We start from the raw sequence: 24,966 nt of genomic DNA on the forward strand, positions 1-24,966 counted from the left end.
GAAGTAATTTGTCTTTCTTCCCATTCCTGGGTGGAAACTCATTACTTACATCCCAGGGGTGCGCTTTTATTAAATTGCCTTGTTGTTTGCATCTTACAGTAAGAGTTTATATCTGCACCCCATTTGACTTGTTGGGATGTTTGGTGGTTGTGAAAGGAAATTGAATTTTAACCCTGGAGCTGAGCAAGAGTGCACAGCGGGCAATCTGGAGGCACAAGGCACTGCTCCACTTCTTTTAGCAGTGCTCGAAGCAAGCCTAGGAGCGCACAGCGGAAGCAGGCTGCCCGTGTTCTTCCCGCGCCTATGCCCTCTGCCCCACGCCCAGAAGCCCACTGGGAGGCAAGGGAGGGGAGTTGACCCTCACCGAAGGTAGCACCCATAGTTCCAAAGGGCCAGGATTCAGTCAGCTTGACCGTTCCTCATTCTCAGCTCTAGAAACCTGACTTTTGTGAACTCTACTCCTCATGAACAGGACGCATATCCCCTGTGGTGCCTTCATCTGAAGATAAAGTGCACTGAAAATTGTGAGGTCATGGGGTAGAATCTTAGAGGACCCTCTTCTCCTCTTCTGGAGTTGGCTCCAAACAGCGCCCGGTTTCCCATTGGCCGTTAAGATTGCAACTCAGTAGCCGGCGCTGCAGCGAGGAGCCTGGGAGAGCTGCTCGCTGAGGTCGGGCAGCAGGAGGAGCGTGTGAGCTGTGGGCGTCCCTTTAAGAGCGGCCGGCTGGGCAGAGCCTCCGCCTCTCAGTCCGCGGAGCGCCGGCAGTCACCTGGGCCTGTCGGGGCAGCCAGATCGCGGCCTGGCCAGAGTGTTTGTCCTCGGAGGTGGGACGGGGGCGGGGGCGGACGCAAGAAGCCCCGGAGCCGTCTCGGAGCGTGGTGGTCCCGCGCCTCTTCCCGGCAGAGGATGCGGGAGCGCATCTGGCCGCCGTCGCTGCTGCTGCTGCTACTGTTGCTGCTGCTGCTGCTGCTACCGCCTCCTCTGTGGGGCGACCCCCCGGACAGCGGGCGCGGGGATCCAGAGCCGGAGCGCGGGCCTCTGCAGCCCTTCGACCTCCTCTACGCCAGCGGTGTGGCTGCCTACTACAGCGGGGACTACGAGCAAGCGGTGCGCGACTTGGAAGCGGCGCTAAGCAGCTACCGGCGCCTGCGGCACATCCGCACGCGCTGTACGCGCCACTGCGCCGCGCGCCGCCCGCTGGCGCCCCCCGGGACCGGCCCTGGGGCTGAGCTGCCCTTCTTCCGCGCGCTGCTCGAGCGGGCGCGTTGCTACCGTAGCTGTGAGACCCAGCGCCTCGGGGGACCTGTGTCCCGCCACCGGGTCAGCGAGGATGTGCGGAGTGACTTCCAACGCAGAGTGCCCTACAACTACCTGCAACGGGCCTACGTCAAGGTACCCACAACGCGCGCTTCCCCACCCGACGCCCCACACTGCCGCGGCTCCTGAGTTCCTGTCAATTTGCTCCTAGAATTCTGTCCTCCAGTCTTTCAGTTCTGGTCTCTTTAAACGTCTCTGTCTCCCGTGTGTGAACCTGGGTACCTGTGGCAGGAGCGCTGAGCTCTGTCACCAGCACTACATGAACTTGGGCAAATCCTTTTCTCTCTCAGCATCCTTTCCACCCTCCAGAGCAGGGCTGTTCTGATAGCACTCATCCCGTGCTTTGTCCCAGGTGGGTCTAGTTCTGCTTCTCTCACAGGTGCTTTCTTGGCCCACCTAGAACCCATTTCTCTTCTGTCTCCACTCCTTCATGTCCTGTACACTGTGGCCGGCACCTCTTTTCTGAAGGAAGTTGAAAATAAAATATTAAGATCACAGTATAGGAAGTATACTTCTAAAGAAATGTTTCTCTTTTCCACGTCGACAAGAACAGTGTGAAGTCCAAAGGTGGAGAGAAGGTAGTCTTGGAGGGGCTAGACGCTGTGAGGCAAGTGCTCCTTCTGCAGGTGCCTATCCCGTCTCCCTTGATGGATGCTTCCCATCTCTGAAGACTTGCTTTAGACTCCGCTGGTGGCTATCACACGCCTGGTGTGTTCCTTCCGGTTCTGTCGCGTGTGTGTAACTTGCCTGAAATTAGTGTCAGGAGATATCCAGTATATATTGGCATCCTTCCCACAGCCATGGCATGGAAGAAATATTTAATACCGTCATCGAGGAGAATTTAGAATGAGTTCTACTCATCCACATGTTGCTATGAATTTCTTCCCCTCCTCCAAACATTCTGACTTCCCATGTTAATATGTCAGAAGTCTCTTCAAGAGCTGCTGGCACAGTGGCCCTCTTGGGGACCGTATGATGACTGCAACCAATAGTCCAGACTGCTTTTCGGAGGAAAGGAGAAATACACACCTTGTACGGATACCCACATGCCTTTTGCAGCTCCTCCCACGGGTTTCTGCCTCTTAGGGAATGTGGGGCTCTTGTAGGTTTGTCATTTTCTGTGGAATTCTCAGAATCACAGTTGAGACGATCCTCTCCCAGCATGCTGTAAGATGTTGGAGTTCACTACACTAGTGTCTGGGACGGAAAGTGAGGGGCAATCCCCCAACCTTTTAGGGTTTATTTCTGCTTCCTTAGATTTGCTGAAACATGTATGAAGGATAACTCATTTCCTGAAGGAAATGACACAGGTTTGTTGGCCCTAAAAAAAACCAGGCCATACTGGGCAGACGGTACCTGAGGTGCCCAACAGAGATGTCATGAACTTGTTCCCAAAGCACAATGTGGGTGGTCCCAGTAGCCAGGTCCTCGCTGGAGTCTGACATGTGAGGGTGGCCACCCTGCCGAGACTTCTGTCATGCATCTTGAACAGATTTTTCTTAGCTCCGATAAGGAATACACACTCATACTTGATCCTGTGAAAATAAACAACCATGTGGTTGGTGAGTGTCCATATGTGGGTTTCTTTGATTCTGTCGTTACATTTGCATCCTTGTGGTATCCGTGCTGGTCAGCCTTTGCCTTGCTCCTGTCCACTGGTGGGAGGTCACAGGAGGGGAAGCCATAGGTGTCAGTGATTTAGGTTTTTAACAAACATCTGATTACAGAAATCAACCCCACATAGGCACATCGGTAAGGGGAACTGTTGGGGTTGTCTGATTAGCTCATGAAGCTTTTTCAAACATTTGTGACTTCATGTGTTAATATCTTTCCTATCAGCAGTTTGCTGGGTGCAGGATAAGCTTTGCATCTTCTCCCCATGTCGTACTTTGCACCTGATAAGTGAAGCTCCTCCGATCCACACTACAGATAATCTCTCACTTAAAAATAAGATGTATTTTATTTTTATTGGGAAGTCAGATATGGAGAGAGAAGGAGAGACAGAGAAGAAGATCTTTCATCTGTTGATTCACTCCCCAAATGGCCCCAACGGCCAAAACTGAGCTGATATGAAGCCAGAAGCCAGCAGCTTCTTCCAGGTCTCCCACACATGGATGCAGGGTCCCAAGGCTTTGGGCCGTCCTTGACTGCTTTCCCAGGCCACAAGCAGGGAGCTGGTTGGGTAGTGGGATCTCTGGGGTTAGAACCGGCAGCCATATGGAATCCTGGCACGTGCAAGTTCACAACTTTAGCTGTTAGGCTATCATGCCAGGCCCACACTGATAATCTCTTAAGCAAGAAGTAGTTTTACTCAATTGGAAAACTACTTTTGATGGCTAGAGATTGCAAATACCTAAAAAAAAAAAATACAACATAATTCTTTGCTCTGAAAGTATTCACCTTCCCTCAACAATCCCAAAATGTTACTATTTGTTTAGCTTTCTTCAAATGTCTTTTTGTCTCTCTCTGTCTCCGCCCCCCCACACACATACACAAACCACCTTGTGACAATGAAATAAAACTTTGAAAGAAAGATATAGCTGGAGGCTCTGACAGATCTGGATCCTTGGGTATTCATTCCTCACTGTTAGGATAAGGAGCACTACACGAATCTGGATATGGTCCCGCTGCCTTACACCGTTGAAATGCTTTTGACAACAGTAATCCAGTGTGCACTAAAAAAGATAACCCCAGGCTAAATTATCTTCCATGAGAATGGGGAGACTTGGGACAGCTAAGAAAGTACAGCTAACATGTTTAAAGAAGCTTTTCAGAACCGATCATGAGAGGCTTTGACCCAGAAAGGCCCAGGACTAATTCTGGGAGGTTTACAAACTGCAGAACTCAGGAGGTGTTGTTTGTGCCCAATGTCTTGGCTGGTGGGCTGCCGATAGAAATTTATCTTTTAAGGGTAGTGTGTTGGGAGGGAAGGATTGAAAAGTGCGAACTGGGAAACCTGGCGAGTCAATTTTTCGTTTTATAGATGAGGAAAAGGAGATTCAGAAAAGGAAAGTATTTGCTCAGTGTCACAAGTGATGAACACAGTCTGGGAGGTAGCTGTCTGGGCTCTGAGGGTGTCTGATCCCCAGGCGTCCTGTGCCCACCGCCTGTGGGGTCAGAATGCTACAGTCCCCAGGGGCATCCTGATGCCAGGTTTGGACAGCTCCAGGGATGTGCAGTTCCTTTCCTAGTGGGGTCATGGGCACTCACTGAATTCCTCTCAGAGGCTGTTCTCTAGAGCCTTTCGCAAGCTTTGGCCTGTTGAGACTTGGCTCTGAATGATTTATGAAGTGGTAATCTAGCCAGACTTTTTATGTTAATGCAGGATGAAACTCTTCACATTTTTGATTTTTATCATTTGCAATTGTAAAATATAGTTATATCTTGCATTCTCTACCCAGAGACTTCCAGTGAATTTCCCTTGCTATCTTAGTATTTGTAGCCTGGTTTCCCCTCATTTTTCCCAGACCTACCGCCCCAAGCCCTGCCACCCTCTAGCCAAAGGGGACAATGGGTGCTTTGTCTCATAGCTGACACTTTTGCTTCTCTTGGCTTGTTTGTTCTACCTTGGAGTAGGTAGACTCTAGAATAAGAAAGATCTGGGATCTTTGTTCGGCTTTCCCAATCTCCAGTTAAGTGTCTATGAACAAATTATATAAGTTTTCTGAACTTCAGTTCTACCCTCTGCAAAATAAGGAAATTATAGGATCTACCTTCTTGCTTTGCGTTAAGTTTAAGATAATTGGTATAAAAATGCTCAGAACAAAAATGCTGAGAATTTAGTTTTCAATAAAAACTCGAGATGTGTTTCTTACTACTGATGGTTATTACCTTCCATTTTTTCCCATTATTGTTTTCCTTTTTTACAAATTTACCTAATTTTATGAGGCCCTCTTGCAATGCTGCTAGAACTGCTAACATTTCCCATTGCTGAAAACTTGTAGTAATGATTTATTCTCTTTCATTGATTTTTAATCTTGTTATGGATAATTGGCGTAATCACTGCTGAGAATTCTTAGCACCATGAAAGGTTATTTTTCTATCTCTTAAAGTAGAAGTTTTCAGGTCTGTTTATTAGGTAACTGATTTGTGAATCATCAGGGACATTAACAAATATGATTTGAGGTACACATTGGCAATGCCAGTTGGGATTCCCATCCCATACCTCAGTGCCAGGATTTGAGTCCCCACTCCACTCACTTCTGATTCCGGTTTTCTGCCAATGCTCGCTGTGGGACATTGCCACCCAGAATGACTTGCAGGCTCTTGGCTTTGCCCTGGTGCAACCCTGGCGCTTGTGAACATTTCAGGGACATGTATGGAATCTCTCCCTTGTGTGCACACTCTCTTGTTAGCTTTCAGGTAAGTCAACTTATGTAAACACATCTTTAAAAAATATATTTGATTTATTTGATTTGAGATTCCATGTTCTCAGTTAGGTCATCAGCTACCATATTCACTCCAGATACTTCTTAACTCAGGGTGATAGAAGTAAATGCTCAGTTCATCTTGGTTGAAAGAATCGAAGCTTGATTCTCTGTGCCTGCAATATTTCTGAGAAATCTTTCTGTTCAGTTGCAGGAGGTTTTTTCATATTGGTTATTTGGTTCCCTGCCTGGAAGTGGGAAAGAATGTTATATGCACAGAACTGTGGACTGCTAGACTTCCCGGTGCTTTCTACTCACAGTTTTTGACTGAGGTTGCAAACCTTTACCATTTTGTTTTTCTGATTTCGTTCTTATTATGTGATACTACTTTAGAAATTCCTTGACACAATGTTCCAGTTTTCTTGTGTGTTTGTAGACTTTAACCAAATATAATAAAGATACCTTATAGTCTGTGTCCTTTATAACCAGAAATGGTTTCTGCCTACTTAAGAAACAGCAAGGAACTCCTGCTGTTTATTTTCTGCTTTATAAAAGCTTGCCTCTGCATGTTTTGTTTCTGAGTTGATGCTGTATGCCATTTGACCTTTGCTTTGCTTTTCAGGATTAAAGGGGGTGGGGTTTGCTGAGGAATGCAATTAATTTAGGCCATCCTGTCTCCCTCAGGAGACCCTAAGTTCCCTTTATCTCCAACATAATCTTTTTATTAGTGATTTACAGAAAAGTAAAAGAACAAAAAGCAAAAAACAAAAAAACAGTAGCTTTAAGGAATTTCCCCACTCCTAGCCTGTTGACTGCATTTCCGCTTTTAAAATGAATGCCTTGAAAAAGAAATGAAAACATTTCACAGTTGCGTTACATGAATCCTGCTAGGTCAAAATAGAAAACATTTCTGAATCTAATGTTTAAGCCTTTTTTGCTTAACCGTGTGTGGAATATGTACACTTCTGTCAAGAAGCTGTTTTGAAATTGGTTTTTTTAATGGTGATTTCTTCAGGAGACGTTTTTTCCTCTCTCACAGTTGAAACTTTTTTTTGGGTGCTTTAATTATGCAAATGTCACTATCTTTATTCCCAGCTTCTTACAGAGGAAACCTGACAGAACTATACCTGGTTCGTTCTCGGATGCTATGTGCTGTGGATACAGAAGCACAATTGTCTCTTCATAGGTAGTCTTGCTGTCCATTGGAATGCCAAATCAGCTCTTTAGCCTTTGCCTCCTAAGCAGTGAGGGCTACCTAGGTGTAGAAGAGGGCCGCAAATCCATACCAGCATTCTCCTGTTTTCATATGGAGCATCAGGGATTTGTCTGCAGCTTTTAGTAAGGGAAAGTAGTAAACTGCTAGTCTGAATCTCAGAGATCCCATCTTTGAGATTCAAATGCATTCCACTAATGTCATTTGCTCACTGAAAAATTCTGAAGGGCGGTAGCTGTGTGGAATTCTGTTTTGAAATGTTTGATGGAAGTTTATATTGCTTCACAGATGGGATCTGATAAATTCTGTAGGGTGGTTAGGTTCACTGAAAGTGAAGATTCACTAGTTTGCTGTAACAATGGTCATTTTATATTATAAAAGAATTGAGTACATTGTGGATTTTAGGATCACATGTTTTTGAACTGGAGGGAACTCTAAGAGAGCATCTTCAGGCCAAATTGTTTATGGGGAGTAAAGTAGGAGAATGAAAGGAAGGGAAAACAATTTTGTTCAAAACATATGATCTAGGAAGTGTAGGGATGGAGTTATTGGAACTATGAAAACATTATAGCTAAACAGGTCATTATCATATAGTGACACTGGGCCCCACAGGATACATGACAAATTGAGAAGGGCCAACAAGTGGATCTGGGTCCAGTATATGAGAATTTCATCTACAGCCTTATGCCTTCCCACGCTGTATGTAATGGCATGGCTACCTCCTGGTGGTAATCTGGCAGATCAGTCCTATAGCTGAAACCTGCAGTGGCTTCAGGGTCAGAGCAAAGGACATACCCATGTGGACAGCCCTTTCTATCAGGCGTTTTCATTCATATGACACGGAAGTCATTCCGCCAAGAGTCATAGCTGTCTGGTGGAAAATTTTGCGTTTCTCATTAGAGCAATAAGTTTTCCTGTCTTTTTTTCCATTCAGCTTTCCTTTCTAATTCTTTTTCTGTCTTGTTTTATCCATTTGTGCCTGCCGTCTAATTTCCTAACTATGAAATTCTGCCAGACCTGGCCATCATTTTTCAAATGGCTTTTAAAAAGATATTTCTGAATGGTATGCCTAATACTATGTGTGTAATGTTGTATTTTTAGTACTGAAGTGAATTGAAGACTGTGCTTGGAAGAAGCTGGTCTCATTTGACCTTTCCTTTCTGGTCTTTTGTACTGTACGGTTTTCTATACTTATTTCCTTGCTTTCCCGTACCCATTGCCCATATACTGTCCATTTTGTGGTGTACACAGTGAAAGTGCATGTGAAAATGAGGGACTTGAGATGACCAAAGGGTGAAGAGAAAGAAGGTAACATTAGAGGCAAGTTCAGTATGTTTGATCCTGATGACGTGAATTTTATAGAATGTTGTCTTTAATTTGCATATCATGTGTATCTAGTTTTTAGAACTCTTTATGTCCTTAAGCCCCACCTCCTGCCAGCCCTAGATGTTGGGCATGAGTCAGACAGAGATATTGGCCATTAGCTCTTCATTTTTCTCCAGCTATGTTTATCAACAATTGTTCCTATTACAAAAAGGAAAATAAGGCCCCAAAATAAAAATGGGTTGCTTTAATTTAATACAATTAGGTAGAAGAATTAAAATCAGAATCTAAATAATCCGGGAACTTGCCCTGAGACATAGTAGAATAGTTCTCTGCCTACAGCACCAATGTACCATGAAGGTGTGGATTCAAATCTTAGCTGCTCCCCTTCTGATCCAGCTCCCTGCAGAAATGTCTGGGAAAGCAGCAGGGAACGTCTCAAGTGCTTGGGCTGCTCTGCTCATATGTGGGACCCTGATGAGGTTCCTGGATTCATACTGGCCCAGTTCTGGCTATGGCCACCATTTGAGGAATGCACCAGTGGATGGGAGATCTCTCTATCGCTCTCTCTGTCTCTCATTCCCTGTAACTATATTTTCCAATATCTTTTTAAATCTAAAGAAAAATTACTAAAAATACTTGAGAACATCTATTTTTTTTAAAAAAGGAATGTAATAGCCAAAGGTCCCTATTTTTAAAAAAATTAATTCATTTACTATTATTATTACTATTATTATTTTATGGTACAATTCTATAGACTCTGGGATTTCCTGTCCCTCTCCCCACCCCTTCACCAGACCCCATTGATTTCCCCTCTAGTATTACATTGGGTAATCCTTCAGAACAGTCAGAAGTCCATCATTCTTCTGTTGAAGTTTTTCCAAACATTGTAGGCATGGGCAATGTCAGAGAGTCCAGCATCCTACTGTTAGGGTGTATTCAGCAGTTTCACTGGAAATTCATCTTTGGTCTGGACGCAGAAAGATATACTGTACTATGTCTCCACATATTTGTTTCTGCTACACTTCTATTACAGACTCTCTTAAATGCAGATCCAGAAAACACAGTCCACAAAAGAGAGAAAAAGAGAAAATTTGCATCAGCATGAAGTTAAACAACATTTACAGAATGACCAATGCATCATTGGTTATTAATCATCACTAAAGTAATGAAAAAGAAAATTAAAAAAAAAAAAGACCCTCTTGGAGAAATTGATGCTACTGCATGATCCATTGTGCACCAAGCTCTCTCTTAACATTTGTGACGTTGCCATTAACTGGTGTTTGTAAGAAACACACTAAAACAAGACCCCTTGGTTGGGCATTTGCACTGTATTTATGATACCTTGAGATATTCACTTCGCGTATTATAGCATCTGTGTTTGAGTCCCAGCCTGAGTTTTTATTCCAAATTTCAGCTAATGTGCACCATGATTAGCTCCCAGTGTTGACTCAGGTACTTTGGGTCCCTACTATCTAGGTGTCCTGGGTTGAATTCCATGTTCCTGGCTCCTATTAGGTCCAGCTATGACTCTTATGGGTATTTGCAGAGTCAACCAGCAGTTGAACAATTTTCTCTTTCTCTTTTTCCCTTTATAATAAAGAAAGAATGTCCTACCCTAATAAAGGTCATGTCTAATATAAAGGATTTAAGTACATATATGATTATAATTCCAAGTCTTGGGTGGGGGGAGGGAAGTATCAATTATGACAAGAAATTAGAGGATGCTACTCTCAATGTTGCATGATAATTAAGGAAGTAACTTAGTCCTAAGGGTAGTAAACCTTGTGGCAAGTCTCTTTTTCTCCCATGAGCTTCATGAAAATTTTCTGTGGATTGACCAGCTTATTTCAAGCACAGTGACTTTGAGGCTGATAAAGTCAAGGATAATTTTTATGCTGAGAATTCATACATCAGGTAAAGAGTAAAATTAGATGATTAGAGTTCTTTCCAATATCCTGCCTCTCTTTGAAAGTTACAAGAAAGGAAAAGTCACTTCCAAGAACAGAATAGGAAGAGCCAAGAATAGGTTTCATAGGAAAAGTTATGCATAAAATAGACCTGTTTTAGAGGGCCTGCTTTTAGTGCTTCCAGATATGAAGTTTAAGTTAACAGTGAAGAGCATTATGATTTAAATCACAGGAAAGTTGCTCTGGTTGAATACAGAGGACATCTGTCCATCATACTGCTCATCTTTACAACTGAACCATGCCACAGTCACAAAACGTTAGACTTCTTATCATTACATTTTACAATAGTAAAGAAAATCCCAAAGAGAATAGATCTGTCCAAATTTACTCAGAAATTTAGTGTAAGATTCAGAGTTAAAAACAAGAATTCTGACTTTGACGTCTGTGACATTGACTGGCACTACTTTAAGATCCATGCTGAAACCACAAACTCAAGAAAAGTAAAAGGAAACACATAGTACGTCACATGCATTATTTACCAGTTAAAAAGACACTGAAAAATAAAAGCCATCAGCATGGGATGAACTATTAATTCTTGCCTACTATTCTGACTATTTCTGCAAGAAAAACAGAAATGGGAGCTTTGATGACTGCTGGTCTTCAGTAAGCCTGATGAAAATGAATGAGGTAAAGAATCTTCTTTGGCAGGGAAAAGAAGTCGTAAGAGCCAGAATGTGGGAGATCCAAGCTGTCAAAATTTCCAGAAGTTCAGGACTAAAATAATGGGTCCTCCTGGCATTCATTATCTGCAAATAATAGGGTCAGTTTTTGTGCAAGTAACAGGACACTGCTGGAAACTGTAGCATAATTATACTGGGAACCTGGAAAGAAATGGATAAAAACAAAAGATGTAATAAAATAAAAATTAATACAATGCAGGAAAAAAGATGCTAGCAAGTGCTGAAGCCCAGGAAGGTTAATTGAGCCAATTCTGTTTACTCCTTTTGCTTGAATGCTGACTTTTTAGCTTCAATTCTGCCAAGGTCAGATGGTTTGCATGGAGAAATCAACACACAATTAACCATCCAAATAAAGAAAACTACCTTAGAATCAGATTTAGCTATTTTAAACGTAAGTTCAAATTGTATTGTCCCAAACAAATTTAGTGCACTGTACTGATTCTTCTCATACTAAATAGTTATTTCTTATGAGTATTTTTCAGATCAAGTTTAGGATTATCAATTAGCCTTTGATTCTGATAAGTCATTTGCAAATGTCACTGGGGACAAAGGCTTTTTTTGGGAGAGGGAGGGAGTGGACAGAGACTTTTACATCCATAGTTTTAATAGCATTACCAAGAATTCAATGAAACAGTGGTGTATGCAGGTTTTCAGGACAACAGGCATACATACAAGCCAGGGCTGCTCAGCCTTGATGTACTGAGAATTTGGGATGAGTAATCCTTTGCTGATGGTTAGCATCATGACTGATTTCCAGTAGCCACACATTCACTCCAAATCCAAGCTGTGATGATAAAAAAATGTCCCATGACTTGCAAAAATGTTCCTCAGAGGTCAAAATTGCTCCAGTTTAAATCAGTTTGCCCACTGATTTAAGCTGTATTTAAGATAACTGGATGCCTAAGTTAAAGTATTATTTGCAGTTTTAGCAATGCATATCAGATGACAAAATGACCACTGATAAATTATGATATTTATAAAAAATTAGGCTACAACTTGACATTGTTAAGAGGAGAAATCCGTTGGGAAAAGAGCCTGAACTCATATTTTGTAGCTGGTCCCTCAACGCTGCTATCATTCTGCTGGAAGAATGCACTAAAGGATCTGGCCTCTTCCTGTTTATTGACCTAGTGTGACAGGAAAGATCCTTTGAGTGATACCTTCACTTCTTAGTTGTGAATATCAGGCTCTACCATTAGTGTAGTTCTGATTCAACTTGAAAACTGCCTAAATCCAGTCATTTAAAAGTAATCCACTACAACTCTTAAATTCCTAGGATTAGTTTCATGTTACAAATATTCTTAGAAAGACTCAGCTTGACTCAAGCCAAAAAATGTCAATTCACAGAATTCTAGAAAGTGATAAAAAAAAAGAGAGAAGTTCAGTAGAAAGCCTGAATAGTTGAGAGAGAGAGAGGAGAGGAGAAAAATTAAGTACTAACTGTAGGAAAGCAAGAACAATGTAACTAAAGTCTAATAGGGTCTTAGGAATGAAAAGAGAATACACCTCTACACAGCCTTCACCCCTGCTGTACACACAGACAGACACACACACACACACACAAAACAAAAAACAAACCAACCAAAGTTGGGTGTTACACCCTTTAGATCCATGACTGCACAGGAAAACTAGCAATTTGGAAGTCATTTTAGTCTTCCAATGAGTATCATGAGACGTCTGCCTTACTAAAGACCGTGTTTTAGAGCTAATCAATTTTCTTAGTCAAAGAGAAAAGACAGTCATCTTGTGGAGAGATTCAATATGCGCAGCACTGAGCATGTATCAAATGATATAATCTCTTGCTAGAATCCCAGAACAAACCAAATGGAAAGAGACTAACAATACATAATATTCTCGGTTAATTTGCATTAAAGGGTATTAGTTTCACAGACAGCAATCAAATAATGAAGTGGGCCCTTTTAGATGTAACTTCACTGCTAGACCCTGGAGACCCTGGAGATAAATAAGATATTTTGCTTTCTTTCAAGTGCATCACAATTCATTGAAGGAAAGAAATATGCATAAAGCTATGATATTGATCCTAATTATGTAGTGCCATTTCAGCAACCTTTTGTTTCATATTGATGGAATTCGATGCTGAAAGAGTAAAAAATCTATGCTATATGCCAGTTTTAAATACTGGTAATTTATGACATCTACGTAGGAAAAAGCAGGATTAGAAATAGAGATAGCTCAGTGGCTAAATCTTTGTGTTGCACATGCCAGGGTTCCACTGCACTGCTCTGTGTCCAGCTACTGCACTTTCCATCCAGCTCCCTACTTGTGGCCTGGGAAAGCAGTAGAGGATGGCCCAAACGTTTGGGACCCTATAACCTTGTAGAAGACCTAGAAGAAGCTCCTGGCTCCTGGCTGTTGGCTTCGAATCAGATCAACTCTGGCTGTTGTGGCCACTTGGAGAGTGAACCAGCAGACAAAATCTCTTTTCCTTTGTATCTCCTTCTTTCTGTAAATATGCCTTTCTAATAAAAATAATGGTTGTTTTAAAAAAGAAAGAAATAGAGACAATGGAAAAGCCTAAAATGATCTCAATCAAGTGTAAGATAGTTCTAAGGAGAAATTTGATCATATATTTTGAAAACCATAGACTACTGTGAGGCTTGACAAAAATCATTGTGTGATAATATACATTTTGGAGAATTTTACTAACAATTACAGTCATCAAACATCATCATTTTATTTCACAGGTCAATCCAATGAGCTGTAACTTCACTAACCTTGTACATTTCTTAAATGAAATATAATTTTGTTACTCCAGGTCACTCTAAACAACTACAATGGCCAGGTCTGGGCCAGGAGCTTCCTTTGTGTCTCTCATGTGGGTGCAGGGTCCCAAGCATTCGGGCCATCTTCTGCTGCTTTCAAAGTTACATTAGCAAAGAACTGGGTTGAAAATGGAACAACCAGTACTGAAACCAGCAACCATAGGCTGCTGGTGGTGACTTAAGCTGCCATGCCACAAGGCAGACCCCTGGAGTGCCTGGATGTGAGTCCAGTCTGTGTTTCTTGATAAGATGAAGTATTATGTGAGGCAGCTGATAAGAACTCAAAGCACTTAGTGCCTGTCGGCTGGGCTGGGCTGGCACTCAGACAGGAACAAATGGAAGCTTCGTTCTCTCTATTTCTCTCACTCCCTCTGCTTCTCTCTCCTTCCTCCTCTCTTCCTCCCTGTTCTTTCTCCTTTCCCTCTTCTTCTCTTCTCCTTTTCCTTTTCAAATGATAATAAAAAGAAATGCATAAACTTACCATAAAACTACCTAATTTGGGGGGATGATGAAAGGAGAGCATAAGAAAATACTGATGAAAGTCATGCATGAGTGATAAACTGCACAGATCGAGGAGTGAGAAAGGAAGGAATTGGAATCCCAGGTAATGGAATAAATGCTATGCAAGAACGACAATAAGCACACCTGCCATTACTTTGCACAGCTGAGCATATGTCAAATAACTTTTTGTAACCCATGTGGCATTCCACCTTTTCAGGCAATGGTTCAGCCGCTTATGCCACAACTCTGGGCTCTCATGTTGAATCCCTGATATATTTTATTTGTGAAACTAATTATAGGGCCTGGCGTGGTAGCCTAGTGACTAGAGTTCTCACCTTGCACATGCCGGGATCCCGTTTTGGCACTGGTTTTAATTCCAACAGCCCCATTTCCCATCTAGCTTGACTGCTTGTGGCCTGGGAAAACAGTTGAGGACTACCATGTGGGAGACCCAGAGGAGGCTCCTGGCTTCGATTGGCTCAGCTCTGGCAATTGCGACCACTTGGGGAGTGAATCAATGGATGGAAGATCTTCCTCTCTGTATCTCCTCCACTCTGTATATCTGACTTTCCAATAAAATAAATAAATACATCTTTTTAAAAAACTGATTCTAAAAAACCTGAAAGAGAAAAATGACATTTCCTTTTAATATATATATATGATATACATGTATATTTATATAAATCCTTAAAACCCAATGCTTGTAGCTAGCTTTGAAATAGAATATTTTTAACTATTTTATTCTTAAAATTATGATTAATATGCACTAACTGTATATGTTTATGGGATACATTGCCATATTTCAACATATATATGCAATGCAGTGAAGCAATCTAGGCATTTTCATTTCCTTATCTTTTTTGCCTGTGTGTTAGTTCTCATTATGATATATATTACTGTATCACTGTGCTCATGTGATCTCACTGTGCTATGGAACCCTAGATTTGTTACTTCCATCCGACTATCCAGCTTCTGTCTCCTTTCCTACCCATCCCATCCTAAACTTTATTAATGAATGTTCTAAGCTTAATTTGTTTGCTTCTTCTTCTTCTTCTTAATTTCCACACATGACAGTGAATGTTTCTTTCTATGTTTGGTTTGTTTCACTTAACATAAAGACCTCGAATTCCATCCATTTTGTTGTAAATGTTCTTTTTATGACTGTGTATGCATGCCACATGTTCTTCATGCATTCATCTATCCATGGATTTATGCATTGATTCCAAGCCTCAGCTTTTCTAACCAGCAGTGTAATAAACATGATAGAACACTTGCCTCTTTATATTCCAACTTCATTTCCTTTAGATGTGTAAGGAAACGGAGAGCTGTGTTACATGGAGGACCTGTTTTTAGTTTTTGAGGAACCTGCCTATTGTCCTCCATAGTGATTTGTTTTCCAAATGATTATGCATACAAGTTGCATTTTCCTCACCACTTAACCAAACATGTTACTTTCTATCTTTTTGATGGCAGCTCTTCTAGCTTGACTTCTTGGACAGTGAGATTCTTCTGTTGAAAAATGTCTACTGAGATCCAATGCCCATTTCTTCACTATTGAGTTTTCTCTGAGTTCCTTATACACTCTGAATGTTGATCTTTTAACTGATGCTCACTTCTCAAATATGCATGGGCAGAATATTTTGTATTCTATTTCATAATTTTTTTTGCACTGATAATCTCCACCTACTGTTAGTAGGCAAAATACTCACAAGCGTAATATATAGGTCTTAGTAAAAATTTCCAAGGGAAATAAAAGGCTTGAAAGAGCATTATTAGTTGTATGACGATGGAAACACTCACCTACATGAACCCAAGTTTTTTATCTGGAAAATGAGGTCTTTGATATCTACTTCACAGGATTTCTGTTAGAAATTGATTAGCACAATATAACGAAAACTCCCAGAATATTGTTCCTTGCATTAGTGTCTAAGCAGAGGGAAACCTTCTGGGGGAAGAGGAAAGACAGAATGAAGGCAAATATAGCATGATAAATAGAGAAGACAATGAAAACAGATAGAGAAAACTGGAAAATATGTGAAACAAGTAACTGGCCTGCACATTTTGAACAACTGTTTTCAAGTTTAGTACTCTACACATGTACGCCTTAACTCCTTTTCACCACCATCCAAAAAAATAATCATCCTTGTAATAGAAACTTGGGACTGTTTATTACTATGAATCCCTTAGCTCCCTTCTTCAACACATTTTCCCAACTTCAGCTTTTAGAATTTCCTTGAGATTGTATACTTTCCTTGTGTTTTTCCAAAAAATGGACCCTGTTCAAGCACATTCTAAAACTTTCCTCTTTGGTATTAATAGATAAGATCTCTTTCACAAACTGACCCATTTGGAAATTTTTAGTGCTAATCCTGTTTCCTATCCCAATCTCATGTACTCTTGGGAGATATCCAAGTTTGGGAATTAATAAACATCTCCTCATCACAGATACCCAACTGAAACTCTTCTTGATGTAAGCGGCAGGTGATCAAGCAATTTAGGCACCATCCTGGTTCCGTCACTAATGTTTATTTCTAGCTCTTGAAGGTCACCAATCCAACAATGCCATTAGACCAGACTGTTTACAAAACCTCTTCTGTTGCCAAATTGAGATTTTGAAATATTGTAGTGAACCGACATGGCCAGCTAGCACCACCTTTGGAAACTGAAATTTGTTGAGATAATATAGAAGGTTTTAAAGTATCAAGGAGATAAATGCTGATTAAGTTTACAGATAGGTGGCCATTTGTCTGCATCGTGTTTCAGGAATGCATGCTCTGAGTCTGTTGCTGTAAGCTCCTAATGCACAGATGATGGCTCAAGTACTTGGTTTCCTGACAACCCACATAAGAAACCCAGATAGAATCTCAAGCTGCTGTCTTTGTCTCATCCAAGCACCCTGTGTTATGGGCATTTGGGGAGTGAACCAGTAAATGGAATATCTTGAGATCTCTCTTTCTCTCTGTCCCTATGTCTCTCTCTTCTTTTCAAGTAAAAATGAAAAAAAAAGTTTATTGGAAATTAATGACTTCCATGCATCTAATACTGGTCTTCACCATTAAATAGTAAGTCACTTCACCATTAAATAGTAAGTCACCTTAAAGTTAAACTTTAAAGGAATCAACACAAATGTTTAACCTGCTGGTACATTAATTAAGTAGATCATCTTTAAGAGGGACAAAGAATGTTGGTTAAAGTCTCCAAAGCCATGTTCCATGACAAAGAGCAAACTAGGGATAAGTGGGCCTACAAAAAACAAAGAAGAGTGAACCTTTTCTTAGAGGTTTAGAAAAGATCATTCTTGATCTTTAAGTTGACAAGGAATTAAAGTATTAATACCAAGTAACAGAACGTAGAGAGAATAAGGTCTTGCTTAAGGAGGAAACACATTCCCATTACTACCAGCTGCTCTAAAATGCAATAGAAAGCTCCAGAGGAATGTATTTCTGCTGCATCAGAAAAGTGCCCAACATGGAGTTTCTATTTAAGATACAAGCACTGCAGTGGTGTTGACATGAATGTGATTTGAAATCCTTTACAATCAAAAATCACTAAAACTATGACTTTATGAAATGGAAGTTTATCTTATACCCACTGATGAGATCACTGAATACTGTTTCACTAGAAAGATCTTACACTTCCTAGTCTATCTTGTATTTCAATTTTATTTAATATAATCTTAAAGAAGGATCATTACAAACTCTTTTTGTATGATTTAGAAACAGAAAAAAACAAAGGAAACATACTCTGTCAAGTCATTAAAACACACATGATGATATATACTCATAGAATATTTTAATAACAACAACAATATAATTTTGTCTCTAGGATTTGTTCTCCTGAGGATTGAATCAAATATTTCTGAAATAACAAGTCAATGTTATTTTGTTGTGGTTACAGTTTACCAGGAAGTTTACAACTAAATTCATGACAAGTGCTTGTAAGATTCACATTTAGGAATTGAAAGTAGGTACACTTATCTTAAGAAAAGTGTGTGATGATATTCTAAGAAAAAAAAGACGAGTTTCATTATAATGACTTTACAGTCTTGCTATGATCTGCCTGATTTGAGTGCTGCTCAAAGGCAAATCTGAGAACCTGGTAGTATTCCACTCTATACAGATTCAGTTCGCAAACTTTTGCCTATGTCATTTCTGGTTGGCTTTACACCCACTTGGGTGAGGTGTCTGCTCAGGAAATCATTAAGGATAGTTAAATTCTTGAATTAAATATTGCTAAACATTATTTAAAGACTACTATGATGCTAGATATTCCAAAACAATGAGTAATACCTTCATCTGGGGGCAAATTCTGCAGGGGAATTGTGAGTTTGCCTGTAGAGGACCACGACACCTAATGGTTTTTGCAGAGAGCTGGGGATGTTGACAGGCTGAGCCAGGCTGGACCAGAGAATTCATCTGACAGGAACCAACCTGAAAGAGCTGGGATAAGGCCAGACAGAACCAGACTGCAGTCCCCATGTGCACATGCAGAGGCTGGGACTAAAGGCAGACCGTGCTAAGCAGGGCTGTTGTACCTGCTGGCACACATGGAATCAGGCTGGAAGCAGGTCTACTGATAGAATTTGGGAAACTCCTTTACTAAGCCATGTCTCCTGCTGGGCAGCAACAAAAGAGCCAGGGCAAGGATCAGACCAGGCCAGGCAAGTCTGAAGCACTCTTTAGGATTGTGTGAGTAGGGTGTGGGGACAGGCTGGCTGGGCCTGGCCGCAACACCTGTGGCATGCAGGAGAACCAGGACAGGGTGTGAGCTATGTCCTGCTTGACTAAGCTCAAACACCCACCAGCAAGAGCTGAGACTGTGGGTGGGCCATGCCAGGCTGGGTCAAACCATCTACCAGCATGCACGGGACCTGGGACTGGGAAAGGGGTTAGATTGGAAAACTCTGGTGATTCCTCTGCCGGGCTGTAGCTCCCACTGGTGAATGCAAGGCTGGGGCTTTGGGAAGACCAGTCTGGATAAGGCTGCAGCACTTGTCAGCATGTATGTAGACTAGATCTGGGGGTGGGCCAAATTGCTCTAGGTTCCATCACCCACTGGTGATCATGACAACCAGTATGGTTATGGAACAGGCCAGGCTAGGTCAAGATACTAGCTGGTTGAATAGGGACAGGGTCTGGGATGAGCCAGGCTGGGTTGGTCTATGGCACCCACCAGTGAGAGCTGGAATGAGTGCAGGCCATTCAGGATAGAGTACAGTGTCCATTGATGGGAGCTGGAGCTGGGAACCAGCCACGTCAGTTTGGTTAGCAGCACCTGCCGGTGCACATGAGATCTGTTGCTGTAGGTAGGCCTGTGCAACTCCCTAGCTAGGCCACAGCTCCTGCTGGTGGACATGGGAGCCAGAGGTGGGAGTAGGCTGGATTGGGCTTGTCTGCAGTGCCATTGGTGTCTGTGTGGGTCAGGTCTGGGGGTGGGCCAAGCAGGGTCAGTCCTCAGCACACACTGGCACTATTAAGATCCAGGACAGGGTGCAGGCCAGGCTGGGTTATACTACAACACCCACCAATTTGCATGAGGGCTGGTGCTGGGGGTGGGCTAGGCTGAGCTGGGCTGCTGCACCCACTGGTTGGGGCTGGAACTGCAGGTAGGCCAGACTGAGTCAGGCTGTGGCATCTGCTGGTGAGTGTCAGGATTTGGGATGGGCCATCTCAGATTGGAATGCAGTACTTGCTAACACACACTAGGCCCAGGGCTGGAAGTGGGCCTAGTGGGGGAACATTGGGATTTCCCTGCTAGACCACTGAGTGTGGGAGCTGGGGTGTGCGGGTGAGGGGCAGGCTGGTCTGGGTTGCTGTACCCACTGGCATGCATGAGAGCTAGTGTTGGTGCGGGCCAGCTAGATTAGGCCACAGCTCCAGTTGGCAAGTGCCAGGATTAAATGCATATCATGTCAAGCTGGACTGCATTGTCCTCTTTTGGGCATTAGCTCCAGGACTGGGGACATGCTTGGCAAGGGCACTGTGGGCACTCCTTTGCTAGGCTGTACCTGTCAATTGTTAGTGCAAGAACCATGGCTGGGAGCAGGCCAGGCTGGACAAGGCAACAACACATATGCCTATTGGCATATGTGAGTGCTGGATCTTGGGGTAGGTTGGGCTGAGTTAAGCTGTGGCAGCCACGGGTGTACAGGAGAGCAGGATGGGGTACTGACTGGGTGTGGCTCAATTCCAACAGAAGCTGGCACGCGCAAGAGCCAGGGCAGATTGTGGGCCTGGTCGAGATTTTCAAGGATAACTACCACTGGCCGGCAGTGCCTGCTGGTATATGAGAGGACCAAATCTGCAGTGGGCTGACCATCTACCATCCCAGGATGCTGATGTAATTTGACAGCCTGGAGCAATCCCTTCCCTTTCCTCCTCTGTGGACGCAGAAGAAAAATACATAAACAAATAAACAAGTAAATAAAATAAACAAAATATTTGCTCAAGCCAGTTCTAAGCAAAGGGCCCACATGAGCTTCCAAGGACACATGGGAGTGCATCCTTTCCAACTAAGTAAACAATATTAAAAATAAAAAATAAAAAATCAAAGGAATATCTTTAACTGGCCCTTCTCATCTCTGGAAAGTCTTCTGTTATTCGTGATCGCCACTGAAGAGGAGGCATGGGTGGAAGTCCAGAATCTCTTTCCCATGGACTGACAGCAGGTGACTTGGGTGTGGTACTTTTTCCATGCTGTTTGTCTGGAGCAGACAAATCATTGCAGAAACATCAGGAATGTTTCTATTCTGCTAGGCCTAACTTTCTGTCATCCTCTGGTTAAAGAGAACATGTTCCGGGGAGGGTTTGGGGATGTGGTCCTATTGTCATTTCCATGTTGCAAACTTCTTCAGAACCCAGTCTGGTGTGTATGTATTTAGAGACAAAAAGCAAGACTGGGAACCTCACAACTATGTGCTTCAAATGGTTACTCACCATCCTACCTTCATCCTTCTACCTCTGAGAGTCTTCCATGTATTTGCCTATTAGATTCTGTCCCAAGTTTTTAGTTGTGCTTAAGGCGTGGTTTACAAAACAGCCCTTCACAATATCCTGTTCAGAACTTGAATTCTTCATGTGGATATTAAATGGTCTTTGATTATGATGATGATGATAATAATGATGATAATAAAAATGGTGAATGTTATTTGGAATGAAACTGACTTCAGGAGCCTGATAGAACTTTGTTGCTAATACTTTATGGCAAAAAAAAAAAAGTCTTTTTTACCTTGGAAAAATAAAAACAAAGCAAAAATATCCCTCCAGTCACTTTTTTGTTCACCACACTTATAAATCTTTACTTAGTGTAGATCAACTGGGTTGTGCTATAGTTCATCTCAACTTGTTAAGGGTCTGCTTTCCTACTTCTGCTGGTGAAGTAGCTGTGAAATGGCCCCGCCCTCTTGCAGAGCATCGCTCAGCCTGTCATTCCATTCTTGTTTTGAATTCCTGTAACACCAACTCCCAAAGTTTGTCTGTTGTTTTGTGAGAAAACCAGGAATAGCAACAATTGAGCTATCAAGGAAGAATATCTATATATATAATACACAAAGCAGAAAGAATGGTGGAAAATGTGAATCTTCAAATGAGTGCAAAGTTTACTCTGTAGTATACAGGAAGTAGGGACCTTTACTTTTCAAGTCATGCCAGAGAACTGACTAAAGTTTAGAGTGTGTATATGTTTCTATGTGATTGATCAATAGCTTGATTGTGCATATGTTGATCACTGATTGCCTTCTTCATTGAGCTGTACATCAGAAGGAAGCACCTTTTTCTTTTTCCTGATTTTAAATTGCATGAAAAAGAATGCTGGGACAATTGATATCTTTTGTTTCTCTAAGTCATGAAGCCCATCGGTGATTCAGTATCTGCCTAAGTAGGTTCTAACACTCCGCTTCCTGAACTGATTCTCTGTATCTGGATAGTGAGAATGATGATGGATTTCAAGACAATCCTGTCTCCTGCATCATGCTTTTGTGTCTGTAAAGTACACTAACAGACACTTCTGCCCTTGCTCCTGAGAGCTCTAATGACAATGCTGAGAATCAGTGACTTGTCTAAGAAGACAGTGAGAACATGGCAATGTTATGAAACAGTTAAGTTTTTTTTTTAAATTCCAAAGTCAGTGTTTTTGCCAGACATCATAGCTGTTTGCTGTCCAGATTTGAAATTATTTGTTGGCAACATAAACCTATAAAATGTAATAAACTTTCATTTCAGGGTCTTCATGATAATATTATAGTTCATTTTACTTTTTAACAGGAGGATGTTTCAAAATATTGGGAGAAGATATATTTTAAAAGTTTATTCTTCTACCAAAAATTCTACATCGAAACCCACGTAGTTTTTGTATATTTATTTTCTGGAGACTTTTTGCACACCACTTATCTGAAAACCTTTGACTTTGCTGAGGTTCTGTATTTACTGATCTCTGATAGTCATGGAAAGTGCTAGGTCCATGAATATAGTTTCTTAGCCAGAAGGCAAGACAATGGCAAAACAGTGTGTGGAATCATTTCAAAGCTTTCTTCCATGCAAAGTGATATCCACACTCTCTTCTTCCTTTCTTGAGCCCCTGGAAAAAGTCTCGGTTGTTCATTATTCTTATAGAAAATGGCAGTTGTAAGGACTTAGGTGTGTTTGTTCAGTTTGGGATGTACGTTTTTATGTTCCACTTCATTATGCTTATGCTCGATGTAAACACTAACCCGCAGTGCTGGATCTCATTCTCAGATAGCTGAAGGACTGAACGATTCTTAGAATTTTAAACAGGACACTGAAAAGATGACTTGAAGTTTGCACACGCGCTTGTTGCCATTTTTGTCTTTTTTACTGCATAACGCTTGCCTCTCTTGGATTGTAGTAAGTTAGAAATATAGCATGTTTTTATTTTCTTATTTTCGCCTTAGCTGACACATCTTCATTGACTTTGTCTTCTGTATTCATTCACTGTGGGATTCAAGAGAAAACTGAACGTAAGCTGCTGCTCTTAGGTCTTAGGATGGAATTCATTGTTCTTCGATATTGGAGAATTATAAACGCAATGTTTACAATTGTGCCACCCTGTTGTTTGCGATATGGGTCCCTAAGTCAAGATTTTGAAGAATTCTTTGTTTCTCTAGACTTCAAATAATTTGCCTTTGAAACATGGTTCAATTTCAAGTTCCTATGTATATAACTATGCAACAGTGAGCCAGTTATTTAATCTTGAAGATTCAATTTTATCATCTGTCCCATCAGTGAAATAATATGCCCCCTGTTTGTAAAATAACCAGCTGTTGGGAGTGTTAGGATACTAAAGTGGATATGCATATGAACGACTTAGATATGTTTGCAAGCCATGCCGTTAAAACTTGTAGATATCAGTTTAGAAAGCATTAGTTTTATTCTTTTAGCAAATTTTCATCTTATTTATGTTGATGACATAAGTAGCTTGTCTGTGGCAGAATTTCCTTGATAGAATTATGCAATCAAAAATAATCTGGCAACAAGAACGGATATTCACCCAACGTGTTACTTTATACGCTTCATTTTTATCAATCATTTTATACCTTTTACTGCTTCTAGTAAAGAGAAGCATACCTGTATTTGATAGAATTTATTTTTGGACTATTAGGAGGATGGTTCCATATCTTGCCTGTGTTAAATGCTTTGCAAATTACAAAATTCTATATATGCACAGATTTATATTTTTATTTTTCCATTTTATAAATTTCTATTTTGAACTGGGCAGAATTGTGAAAGAAACCCAATATACCACTGTCAGTCTATTTACCCAGGCATCGTTGAATTGTTATATCAGGGATGTGATCTTAGTGCAGCTTTTCTAAGGTCATCGTTGTCCCAGTGCTTATGGAATGGTGCCTGGGTTCCATGGAAATTATAGACAAAATGTGAATCAGTGTTCACTTGCTTTCTAAATTTGGTTCATTGTTTCATTAAGCAGAACAAATCTGTTCACAGTGATGTTTGTTGCTATCAGCAACCAGGGTCATAGAATTGAAGGACATCAGATATACAAGAGAAATGGAAAATAACTTCCCAAAGTGATGCCTTCCGCAAGAATCTCAGTGCTGCAGAAATCTAAATAGAGACTGTAGCTTGAAGCTTGGGATTTCCTGCCTGTAATTCAAAACGGATGTGGAGTTACACGTGAGGATGTGGGCTAAGATTCTACTTTGCTGCGTAGAAGGAATAATATCAAGTACTACCTTGCTAGTTAGTGTCTTTGCAGTACCCCAGGGGCTTCAAAAAGTTAATGGAATTAAACATGTTTACTTAGTTGTAAAAGGTTTGAAATCTTATGCTCTCCTATGATGTAGTTCCATGATTGCAGTCAATAGAGCGGAGATTAATCATCCAGTGCATCTCATTCTCAACTTTGGTTATACCGTACATCACATGATTAGCTTTTCTACCATTATCCTCAATATTCCTAAAATTATTCAGAATTACTTTATGCTGAAGAGCTCTGTTTTTCTTTTTAGACATAGTGGTGATTTTTTCATTATGTAAAAGGGAATCTAAATGACTTCCTTGAAATCTTTGGGTGAATCATGTAAACTTGAAGCATTTAATATTCAATTGCCATGAAATTTTCATTAAACATTAATATCATGAGCTTTGAAAAACTTAGTAAAAGCTACCAGCCTTTTAATTATTTTCAGTGCATTCACTGCTAACCCTGGTGACAACCATATTAAACCAAAACTAAACCAATTGGACAAAAAGTCCAGAGCGTAGTCATCACATTTTTTAATCCCTACACCCTGTCACTTTGTCACCAGTACCGTCTACTATTTATTCCCTGCC

The 24,966-nt window shown here is 41.3% G+C and overlaps 1 protein-coding gene across 1 annotated transcript in view; it reads left to right on the top strand.

Moving 5' to 3' along the window:
• Positions 1–578: 578 nt before the first annotated feature.
• The window catches only part of P3H2 (prolyl 3-hydroxylase 2), a 147,450-nt gene continuing 123,062 nt past the window's right edge, over positions 579–24,966 (top strand). The window contains exon 1 of the mRNA XM_004577782.4: positions 579–1,393. Within this exon, the coding sequence (XP_004577839.2) occupies positions 908–1,393 (486 nt within the window). The 5' untranslated portion in view covers positions 579–907. The remainder of the gene's footprint in view (positions 1,394–24,966) is intronic.

Source organism: Ochotona princeps, chromosome 3 (assembly GCF_030435755.1).
Source record: "Ochotona princeps isolate mOchPri1 chromosome 3, mOchPri1.hap1, whole genome shotgun sequence".
Lineage (NCBI taxonomy): Eukaryota > Metazoa > Chordata > Mammalia > Lagomorpha > Ochotonidae > Ochotona > Ochotona princeps.